The sequence below is a fragment of the Scylla paramamosain genome, chromosome 40 (genome assembly GCF_035594125.1).
Source record: "Scylla paramamosain isolate STU-SP2022 chromosome 40, ASM3559412v1, whole genome shotgun sequence".
Taxonomy (NCBI): Eukaryota; Metazoa; Arthropoda; class Malacostraca; order Decapoda; family Portunidae; genus Scylla; species Scylla paramamosain.
In genome coordinates this window covers 5,879,200-5,891,624 of record NC_087190.1, presented here as the reverse complement: position 1 = coordinate 5,891,624, position 12,425 = coordinate 5,879,200, and the positions used below count along the sequence as shown (strand labels likewise).

General features: G+C 42.5%; 1 protein-coding gene across 1 annotated transcript in view; it reads left to right on the top strand.

The window, feature by feature from the left end:
* The first annotated feature begins 502 nt into the window (after positions 1-502).
* Positions 503-12,425, top strand: part of LOC135092760 (uncharacterized) — a 72,652-nt gene continuing 60,729 nt past the window's right edge. The window contains exon 1 of the mRNA XM_063991445.1: positions 503-680. Within this exon, the coding sequence (XP_063847515.1) occupies positions 525-680 (156 nt within the window). The 5' untranslated portion in view covers positions 503-524. The remainder of the gene's footprint in view (positions 681-12,425) is intronic.

Genomic DNA, 12,425 nt, shown 5'->3' with positions numbered 1-12,425 from the left:
TCCACTGGGTTGTGTTCGCTTTGTATCTGTCCCGCGATGTTGTGTCTCACCCAGCTGGGAAACTGTGTGCCTGGAATATATATATATATATATATATATATATATATATATATATATATATATATATATATATATATATATATATATATATATATATATATATATATATATATATATTGAATATTAATATAAAAACAAAATTATGGTTTGGTTTAAACGTTATAAGTCACAAAAAAAGAAAATGTACACATTAAAAAGTAAGTGGAAAGAATCGTAACAAACACTTAATTGCTAAAGATGAGAGGGTTGTTATATTAATATATTAATTAACTAGCGAGGGGCTACTGACCCCAGTGATTCAGATATGTGGCGTTGTTCGTTACGTGCCCAAGACACTGAACCTGTAGACTCAAAACATATAATGGTGATCTACGTTCTTGAGATATATTTTCCTTACCAGCTGCATTTGTATTGTTTACATAATGCCCTAATTATTATTAATTTAGGCATAATTCGTTTTACAGATGAATACCAGCAAAAATGATCTGGGGAAGGAACCGCGGGTGTTGAGCTGGCAAGGTTGTAAACCCTTGCCAACAATACCAGACAAGAACTTCGCTGTCTTCATGTTGGAAGCGATGGCGAAGGTAGTCGAGGGAGATGACGAAGCCATTGCCGTGGTGAGAATTTCAAACAGTTGGCTTATGTTATAATTGTACTGGTAAGAAAAACACGTAAGGTAAGGTAGTGTAAACATGACATTCAGTACTCTGCTTTTTCAGAGAGAATGATAATGTCATGCTTCACAGGTTTTATTTCTGCCATGTTCTACCTTACCATTTCTGATAGAGGAGCTAGGTGAGGGGTATACAACATAGATAAATTTTGTTTGAGAAAGAGTCTGTAGTCGTAGCCAGATGGTGGAAAACTCGAAAGATTCAAGTGTGGGCACGAGAGCAGATTAAGTGGTTGCGGACATAGACGCAACATCCAGCATTATATTGCAAATGAGGATAGAGAAAGGAGGGAACAGAAAAGGCGCTACTATCAGTTGCCTCAAACACCTGTGTTTCAGTAAGGAAAAGATGAGGTTTAGTAGAGGAGAGGCGGTGTTCTAGAGATTGAAAATTAGATCGTAGATCGCGAATGTTGCAGAAGTTAATGAAGAAAAGTTGAGGGGAATGTCAAGAAACTTACTGTTGCTACCAGAAGAGCAGTCCGACCTGGCGACATTTGTGGTCCCCTCCTCAAATGAGGGCTCCAAGTCTGGTGTAGGAATCGCCATGATGATTTTGAATTTTGAGTAAAGGGTGTGTTTGTAATTAATTAGTTTTGTGAGAAAGAAGAGAGTTGTCTTTAGACTGATTGATTTAGTTTATTTCGCCGCAACATCACGGTCATATGGCACCACTACAAACCTTTAAAAGTGGCAAAGATTGCAGTTTTTAAAATATGGGTATTAAAAACTTATATTATAGGTATGGTAAAAATGTTAAAAGACCACTATGAAAGAAAATATAAAAAAAGGAAATGGAAAAAGCCATATAAAAGTTTGTGATAAAAATGAGAGGGTTGGTATAGTAATGCTTTAGTTACTTTATTTCATTCAATTTAAATTTAGAGGGTACTGATGCCATTGACCCTGACCACTGTGTCTGGCATTGTTCGTTCCGTGCACAAGACACTGACCCCACTGACCCAGATATTTGGCGCTGTTCGTTACATGCCCAAGACACTGACCCTGCTGACTCAGATATCTGGAAGGTCTCTTCCTCATCACGACAGCGGAAAAGATATCGCTCCTGCAACTCCACCATACTGAGACACTCCACTAGAAAGTGTCGCACTGTAAGGGTAACTAATAAACAGTCATCACAAAATGGACTTCCCGGGACGTGAGGTAACCGTGAGTGAGACGTGTATGACCCGTCCGGAGAAAGGCCAGTGCAGTCTCTGAATGGCGCTCCTACACAAGGACGTCCATGAACGGAGTTACTGAAGTTATCTCACCCGTCTTAGTGGTGACAACCAAATCCTCCCACCTGCCCTGCCAACATGAAACAACTGCCATCCTTATACTGGAGTATAAGTCATGTAAGAGAATGAGGGTGGAAACAGGAATTCGAGTTGCCGTCTCTTTAGCCAGTCTATTGGCCTTCTTATTCCCCGGAACTCCAACTCCGATGTGCAGGGACCCAGGAAAATTCGACGTGGGAGCCTCTACGCTGTAAAAGGTAAAGCAACTCAAGAATCAATAAAACAAGTGGATGAAGGGAAGAAGGGCTAAAATGTTGAATAGCGAAAGAACAGTCGCTAAAAACAGTGAAATATGAGACGAGAAGATTAAAAATAATTCTTAAGGCTTGGATAATTGTAGAAAGCCCTGCCGTAAAAAGAGAACCAACACCGAGGAGGCTAGCGCCTCGAATAAAGGAAGGAAAGAACACCAAATCCGATTCCATTGTCGGATTTTGATCCGTCCATAAATACAGGAATTGAGTCATTGTGTGGAATAATGTTCCAAGGATAATGCACGAGACTCAAAATCTCGTAAATTGTTCTTATAAAGAATATCAGGGCCACAGAGAGAAATGGGAATTGTCAATAACCAACTCTAGGATATCTACATATCCTGTCAAATATAAGTCCCAAGAAACGAGTTTCCTCCACACAAATTCTTCTGTCATATAAATGGAAATCTGAACACCACAAAGGTGGTATGAATGTAAGACTATAGTTTCCGAAGCTGAGAAACGAAATCACTGAGTTGCAGGCGAAATGCAACTTCCTCGCAATCAAAGGCATTCGGGCCACAGAAAGGGATTGACAAGTCATCGACATACAAGCTACCACGAACTCCTTCTGGAAGCACATCAGTGACACTTTTTATACTTACAGAAAAAAGGGCGACACTGAGTATACTTCCCTGTGGCACACCTCAAGTGGGAGAACTTCAGACAGAACGGCCCCAATCAGTACCCTTAAAAAACGATGAGATAAAAACTACTGTATAAAAATAGGGAGTCGGCCACGGAGATCGAACTAGAACAGAATAAGTAAAATCCCGTGGCACCAACATGTGTCATATGCTTTCTCCAAATCAAAAAATACTGTGACATGATGGTGCTTACTGGCGAATGCTTCATATATAGAAGATACTAGAGATAAAAGAGCATCAGACAAAGACAGCACATTTTCCTAAAAAATATATTGAACAGGTGATAAGTAACTCCCTCTCTCCAAATACCACATAAACGTGACATTTTATCCTAGCCAGCAACATATAAATCCATGAAGTAAAGGAAATTGGACGCTAATTAGTGGCTAACTGATGATCTTTTCCAAGCTTTGGAATGGGAATAATTACATCCCAAGAGGATGAAAAATCACCGATATTCCAAATAAAGTTATAGATGTCAAGTAAAAAGGTAAAAGCTTCATCGAACATGTGGGGTGAAAAAGGAATATGGGATGAATCATGGCACTAGGAAAAAGCTATGCGTAAAGAAAAAATGGGACATTATAAGACCATGGGAGGCAAAATTGACGCCAAGCGATTTGCAACGTCAAAGATGAAGTGCCATAGGTGCAGTTGGATCCTTTCTGGAGACACTAGCAAAGAGCTCAGCAAGCAGTCGGAAACTGTCGTAGCATCTGTCACCGTCCCTCAGTCATGGAACACAACAGCTGGAGGTGTAGAATACCCCCCACATATCTTGTGGACCCCATTGAAGACCTTGGTGATTGGAGAGTAAACTGTGATGGAGAAGACATAACTTCCAAGAATCCTGCCAAGACCTCTTTAAGGTGCGACGGGCACGGGCACGCGCTTGTCGAAAAGCCTCCAAGCAGTGGATATCTCCACGATGCCGTCAAAGGTGAGAAAAGGCAGCACGCTCTTCTCGAACAGCGCCTGTACAATCCGCATTCCACTAGAGAACAGAACGTTTAGGAAACCGTCCAGAACTCTTGGAAACGGACTGAAGTGCAGCAGAGTGTAAAACATCAGTGAAGTATGTTGCAGCCTCATCACAATTTCTTAACTTATCTACTAAGAGAGCAAGGGTTCTAAGTTCTGTGAACAGCTGCCAATTCGCCTTATGTAGACGCCAACGGAGAGGACGTGACTGTGGTGCAAAATCAGTTGACTGTAATAAAATTGGGAAGTGACCGCTTCCATATAGGTATGCTAAAACTTTCCAGTTAAAATCAAAAAGGGAATTAGAGGTACAGAAAGAGAGAGAGAGAGAGAGAGAGAGAGAGAGAGAGAGAGAGAGAGAGAGAGAGAGAGAGAGAGAGAGAGAATCTATTGTTGTGAAAGTACCGGTTTGACTATGGAAATGGGTAATGTCCCCCTAACTTAAAATCTCTAATCCTGTATCCTGGTGGATAAAGAGGAAAGTAAAGAACTACGAGGGTTGACAGCGTCATCATCCCACAAAGGATTGCGACCACTGATTGAGTGATTGATTGATTAATTAATTAAAGTTGGGGCGCCAGAACATCACGGTAATATGGCACCGCTACAAACCTTTAAAAGCAACAGAGATTGCAGTTTAAAATGCTGATATTAAAAACGAAATTGTATACTAAAAATGTTAAAACTACTAAAAAACGTAAACATTAAGAAAGGAAATGGGAAGAAACTTAAAAAGCTTAATTGCTAAAAATGAGAGGGTTGGTATAGTAATGTTTCAATTAATTAGTTTGATTTTAAGTGAGGGGGTACTGACCGCAGTGACTCAGACCACTGTGTCTAGCAGTTGTTCGTCCCTTTCCCAAGACACTGACCCCATTGACCCAGGTATCTGGCGTTGTTCATTACCTGCCCAAGACACTGACCCAGGCCCCAAGATCCAGTGTTATTCGTTACGTGTTTTCCTCAATTGCCTCCATGTTTTCCCAGTGCAAGGATAAAGTTCTACCCAATACTATATAACTGATAAAATAAATAGATTGATTGATTTAGCTTATGGCGCTGCAACATCCCAATATCGCGGTCATATGGCGCAGATACAAAAATAAAATAAACAAAAGTCAAAGTAAAAGACCAGCCTTCTCCACAAACTTAAGATTACATCCTTCAGTTACGTCCTGATAATGTTCAACGTTGTTGGACCTACACTGTTCGTAGCCACAGAAAGCTGAGATTGAGTAGCTTGTGTGGAGATAGCTACCCACAAATGAGTTTCTGAAACTTCTGAAAAGACCGGAGGAGGAGGAATCCTCGGCCTAGACGAATTGGTATCATTCCTGGAGGAGGGCTGATTAGGAATTTAGGTAGAGAAATCTTCCATATCCATTTTGGATGTAGAGAAATCACTTTGATTAATAACTTCATCTGACATTCCCAAAGGGATTTTTCTAGGGACTCTGCAGACCCCCGGGAACGTTTCTGGTGAGAGTGAGAAGGAAGCGTGGAAAAGTTGTCAGTATGTGTCTGTGGAGGCTTAAGGTCTTGGGAGTCGTTCGTGTTTGGGAATCCATGGAGGCGTGGACTTCCGCAATGTGAGCTTTTGTACGAGGAGCCTGTAAGATATAGCTGGTGAAGATGCAGTGGAGGGCTTTCCTGAAGACGAAATGGAGGGCTTGGCTAAACATGAAGTGGAGGGCTCGTCTGAAGATGCAGAGGAGATGACACTTTCCAAAACAGGAAACTTGTTGCAGGCGGAAACTGAAGGGGAGATATCCTCACAAAAACGGGATTGATTGATTGATGGCTGAAGAAGGCGGGAAGGTGTTACAGCCTTATTACCTGTAGTAGAGGTAGAACTGAAGTGGAGTGAGGAGGCGTTTGTTTTTGTCCCACTATCCTTCCTGCCTGGCATTTCCTAGACTAATGAATTGAGAATTAGCCAATTTAAGAATGTCCTGTTCAAGACGGTACCTCCAACATGGTAGAGAACGTAGTGGATGAGCTTCTCTGCAGAAGAAATATGGTTCTGATTCGCATTCATGACTAAGGTGTGAGTCAAGGGCAGAGCAGTGACCGCACAGAGGACTATTTGTACAGTTGTTCCTCCCATGACCGAACTCGTAACATCGGTAACATTGCAATGATCGATGAAAGCCTTTAATGGGAGAGAAAGTGGACCGATCTTAACATGCTCTGGCAGAAAAAAAAAAAAAAAGTAAGCATTGCCTCTATCTAATCTTGGCCACTCGTTGAACATAGCAGGAGGAGGCAGTAGACACCTGCCGAAACGATAATTACTCCCAGTGAGGTCTAAAGCACTGTTCAGGGGGTGCTGTGAAATTAACATTAAACCCAGCTGTGACCTCACTGAACGTTTCCCTTTGTGTCTCACAACACAAGGGGGCAGTCACAGCCTGCCCTCTAAAGACAACTCCCTTCCTCCACACAAAACTACAAGCACCTAATAACACACACACCCTTCACTCAAAAATTTTAAAATCATCATGGCGACTCCTACACCAGCCTCGGAGTCCCCATCTGGGGAGGGGACCATAAATGTCCCAAGGTCAGACTGCCTTTCTCTCGACGACCCTAAGTGTCTTGACAGCCCCCTCAACTTTTTCTTCATTAACTTCTGCAACATTCGCAGTCTAAGATCTAATTTTCAATCTGTAGAACACCACCTCTCCTCTTCTAAACCTCATCTTCTTTTCCTCACTGAAACTCAGGTGTCTGAGGCAACTGACAGTAGCCCCTTTTCTGTTCCATCCTACTTTCTCTATCCTCATTTTCGATCCAAAGCTGGATGTTTATGTGCGCAATGACTTAACCTGCTCTCGTGCCCACGCTCTTGAATCTTCCGAGTTTTCCACCATCTGGCTACGACTACAGAGTCACTCTCATACTAAATTTATCTGTGCTGTATACCTCCCACCTAACTCCTCTAACTTTAAGAAATTCTTTGACTACTTAACTTCCAAAGTGGAGCACATTCTGACCCTCTTCCCTTTTGCAGAGATCTCCATTCTTGGAGACTTCAATGTTCACCACCAGCTTTGGCTTTCCTCTCCCTTCACTGACCATCCTGGTGAACTAGCCTACAACTTTGCTATCCTCCATGACCTAGAGGAATTGGCGCAACACCCTACTCGTATTCCTGACCGTCTTGGAGATACGCCCAACATTCTAGACCTTTTCCTGACCTCTAATCCTTCTGCTTATGCTGTCACCCTTTCTTCTCTGTTGGGCTCCTCCGATCACAATCTCATATCTTTATCTTGTCCTATCACTCCAATCCCTCCTCAGGATCCCCCTAAGCGAAGGTGCCTCTGGTGTTTTGCCTCTGCTAGTTGGGGGGACCTGAGGAGGTATTTTGCTGATTTTCCTTGGAATGACTACTGCTTCCTTGTTAGAGACCCGTCTTTGTGTGCTGAGCGCATAACAGAGGTGATAGTGTCTGGCATGGAGGCATACATTCCTCACTCTTTATCTCGTCCTAAACCTTCTAAACCCTGGTTTAACACAGCTTGTTCTCGTGCTATACATGATAGAGAGGTGGCCCACGAAAGGTACTTAAGCCTTCCATCGCCAGAATCTCATGCACTTTATATTTCTGCCCGGAACCATGCCAAGTCTGTTCTCCAACTAGCCAAAAACTCCTCCATTAACAGAAAATGTCAAAACCTTTCAAGATCTAAACTCCCCTCGTGATTTCTGGCATCTAGCCAAAAATATCTCCATTAACTTTGCTTCTTCTTCTTTCCGTCCTCTATTTCAACGAGATGGCACCACTGCTATCACATCTATTTCTAAAGCTGAACTCTTTGCTCAAACCTTTGCTAAAAACTCTACCTTGGACGATTCTGGGCTTGTTCCTCCCTCTCCTCCACCCTCTGACTACTTCATGCCACCTATTAAAATTCTTCGCAATGATGTTTTCCATGCCCTCGCTAGCCTAAACCCTCGGAAGGCTTATGGATCTTGATGGGGTTTCTCCTATTGTTCTCCGAAACTATGCCTCCGTGCTTGCACCTTGCCTAGTCAAACTCTTTCAGCTCTGTCTGTTAACATCTACCTTTCCTTCTTGCTGGAAGTTTGCCTACATTCAACCTGTTCCTAAAAAGGGTGACCGTTCTAATCCCTCAAACTACCGTCCTATTGCTTTAATTTCCTGCCTATCTAAAGGTTTTGAATCTCTCCTCAACAGGAAGATTCTTAAACATCTATCACTTCACAACCTTCTATCTGATCGCCAGTATGGGTTCCGTCAAGGCCGCTCTTCTGGTGATCTTCTGGCTTTCCTTACTGAGTCTTGGTCATCCTCTTTTAGAGATTTTGGTGAAACTTTTGCTGTTGCCTTGGACATATCAAAAGCTTTTGATAGAGTCTGGCACAAAGCTTTTATTTCCAAACTACCCTCCTACGGTTTCTATCCTTCTCTCTGTAACTTCATCTCAAGTTTCTTTTCTGACCATTCTATTGCTGCTGTGGTAGACGGTCACTGTTCTTCTCCTAAATCTATTAACAGTGGTGTTCCTCAGGGTTCTGTCCTGTCACCCACTCTCTCCTTATTATTCATTAATGATCTAAACCAAACTTCTTGTCCTATCCACTCCTACGCTGATGATACCATCCTGCACTTTTCCACGTCTTTTCATAGACGTCCAACCCTTCAGGAGGTAAACATATCACGCAGGGAAGCCACAGAACGCCCGACTTCTGATCTTTCTAAAATTTCTGATTGGGGCAGAGCAAACTTGGTATTGTTCAATACCTCAAAAACTCAATTCCTCCATCTATCAACTCGACATAACCTTCCAGACAATTATCCCCTCTTCCTCAATGACACTCAACTGTCCCCCTCTTCTACACTGAACATCCTCGGTCTGTCCTTTACTTATAATCTGAACTGGAAACTTCACATCTCATCTCCAGCTAAAACAGCTTCTATGAATTTAGGTGTTCTGAGACGTCTCCGCCAGTTTTTCTCACTCCCCCCAGCTGCCAACTCTGTACAAGGGCCTTATCCGTCCATGTATGGAGTATGCTTCACATGTCTGGGGGGGTTCCACTCATACTGCTCTTCTAGACAGGGTGGAATCAAAAGCTTTTCGTCTCATCAACTCCTCTCCTCTAACTGAATATCTTCAGCCTCTCTCTCACCGCCGCAATGTTGTATATCTAGCTGTCTTCTGCTATTTTCATGCTAACTGCTCTTCTGATCTTGCTAACTGCATGCCTCCCCTCCTTCCGCGACCTCGCTGCACAAGACTTTCTTCTTTCTCTCACCCCTATTCTGTCCACCTCTCTAATGCAAGAGTTAACCAGTATTCTCAATCATTCATCCCTTTCTCTGGTAAACTCTGGAACTCCCTGCTTGCTTCTGTATTTCCACCTTCCTATGACTTGAATTCCTTCAAGAGGGAGATTTCAAGACACTTATCCATCAATTTTTGACCACTCCTTTGACCCTTTTATGGGACTGGCATTTCAGTGGGCATTTTTTTTATTAGATTTTTGTTGCCCTTGGCCAGTGTCCTTCCTACATAAAAAAAAAAAAGTAACTGAAGGATGTAATCTTTTGATAATTCGTACAGGTCCTGTTTGTAAATATGTCCTTAACAGTAACTGAATGTTCGCTGTGGCTTGAGGGATTCAAAGATCTCATCAGAAGAGCAAAGTAGATGGAGGAACATCATCGCCTGCGTTAAATATTCAGCCAGGATCGACACACCTTTACGGCATTTCTTAATGTTATTTGTAGGGAGCACTCCTATCTCCTTTTATAGATATTTAGCAGTGTGAATAAAGCTTCTTTGACCTTCTCTATAATATGCGAGAAACCAGTAAGGTGTTGGTGGGTGGCGAACTTTGGGAGCACGTTCTTCAGCATCATCAAAGACATTAAGACAGTAATCATTTTCGCAGTTAGGAGGAGGCAGTAGGCAACTGCCGAAACGAAAATTACTCCCAGTGAGGTCTAAACCAGTGGATCAGAAGGTCCTGAACTTATCATTAAAACAAGCTGTGACCTCACTGAACGTTTCCCTTTGTGTCTCACATCACAAGGGGACAGTCACAGCCTGCTCTCTAATGAAAACTCTCTTCCTCCACACAAAATAAAACACACATATCCTTCACTGAAAAATTTAAAATTATCATTGCGACTCCTACACCAGACTCGGAGTCTCCATCTGGGGAGGCGACCACAAATGTCCCCAGGTCGAACTGCTCTTCTGATAACGACCCTAAGTGTCTTGACACCCCCCTCTATTTTTTTCTTCATTAACTACTGCACCATTCGCGGTCTAAGATCTAATTTTCAGTATGTAGAACACTACCTCTCCTCTTCTAAACCTCATCTTCTTTTCCTCATTGAAACTCACTACTGACCGAAACGACTACAGAGTCACTCTCAAAACTAAATTTATCTGTGCTGTATACCTCTCACCTAACTCCTCTGATTATAAGAAATTCTTTGACTACTTAAAGTGGAGCACATTCTGACTCTCTTCCCTCTTGCAGAGATCTCCATTCTCAGAGACTTCAATGTTCACCACCAGCTTTGGCTTTCCTCTCCCTTCATTGACCCTCCTGGTGAACTAGCCTTCAACTTTGCTGTCCTCCATGATCTAGAGCAATTGGTGCATCACCCTACTCGTATTCCTGACCGTCTTGGAGATACGCCCAACATTCTTGACCTTTTCCTGACCGCTAATCTTGCTTATGCTGCCACCATCTCTTTTCCGTTGGGCTCCTCCGACCACAATCTCAATCTGTATCTTGTCCTATCGCTCCAATCCCTCCTCAAGATGCCCCTAAGCGAAGGTGCCTCTGGCGTTTTGCGACTCTGCTAGTTGGGGGGACCTGAGGAGGTATTTTGCTAATTTTCCTTGGAATGACTACTGCTTCCGTGTCAGAGACCCGTCTTTGTGTGCTGAGCGCATAACAGAGTTGATAGTGACTGGCATGGAGGCGTACATTCCTCACTCTTTTTCTTGACTTAAACCTTCTAGGCCTTGGTTTAACACAGCTTGTTCTCGTGCTATACATGATAAAGAGGTGGCCCACAAAGCTTACTTAAGCCTTCCATCACCAGAATCTCATTCACTTTATATTTCTGCCCAAAACCATGCCAAGTCTGTTCTCCAACTAGCCAAAAACTCCTTCATTAACAGAAAGAGTCAAAATCTTTCAAGATTTAACTCCCCTCGTGAGTTCTGGCATCTAGCCAAAAAATATCTTCAATAACTTTGCTTCTTTTTCTTTCTCTTCTTTATTTCAACCAGATGGCACCACTGCTATCACATCTATTTCTAAAGCTGAACTCTTCGCTCAAACCTTTGCTAAAAACTCTATCTTGGACGATTCTGGGCTTGTTCCTCCCTTTCCTCCACCCTATCACTACTTCATGCTACCTATTAATTCTTCGCAATCCTCCGCAATCCTCCACCCTTTGACTACTTCATGCTACCTATTAATTCTTCGCAATGATGTTTTCCATGCTCTTGCTAGCCTAAACCTTCGGAGGGCTTGTGGACCTGATGGGGTCCTCTTATTGTTCTCCGAAACTGTGCCTCTGTGCTTGCACCTTGCCTAAGTCAAACTCTTTCAGTTCTGTCTGTCAACATTTACCTTTTCTTCTTGCTGGAGGTTTGCCTACATTCAGTCTGTTCCTAAAAAGGGTGTCCGTTCTAATCCCTCAAACTACCGTCCTATTGCTTTAATTTCCTGCCTATCTAAAGTTTTTTAATCTATCCTCAACAGGAAGATTCTTAAACATCTATCACTTCAAAACCTTCTGATCGCCAGTATGCCAGTATATTGCGTGATGTTGTGTGGCGTTCGTTGATCCCTTTACTTTCTAGAACGTGAATGTTTTGTCCATTTCAGCTCAGGGAGTGAGTTTTTTTTTTTAGTCATACTCCCTCCGCATTTAAGGGCAGGGGTAGCGACCCTGAGGCTTCAGTTGTTTACAGAGGAACTGTCAATGAAGAGACTCCATTAATCTGCACTGCAAGCAGTTCCAGTAGCATCAAACAAATCTGGTACATCATTGCAATAGCATAGCTTGTCCTCCTATGTAATAAAGCTAGAGAAATGTCTGTGATGTTTTCTTTAGCTGGTCACTTGCATACTGTCATGAAGTAAATTCTATTCCTCCAGCCTTGAAATCAAAACCTCACCATTTGACTTTATCAAACCAAGCTCTCTGATGAAGTTATTGAGGTCTCTTTGGTTTGGGTAGTAAGGATTCCTCTCAACTACAAATCTATATGTGCTTCTGAATTGCTGCTTTCTTCTGATAGTTGACTTCTTTCTGGAGGAGCTGGTACAGGAAGATCAGCACTGTGTGGTACTTGTGCAATGTAAGATGAAATTTCTGGATAGAAAACAGCAGGTGCATTTTTCCCAGTTTGGCGTTTGGAAGGATCCACCACGCAGAAAAAGGAGTCAGTTGAGTGATCAGTAGGTTTACGCTATATTCTAGGAATAGTAAATTTCATGG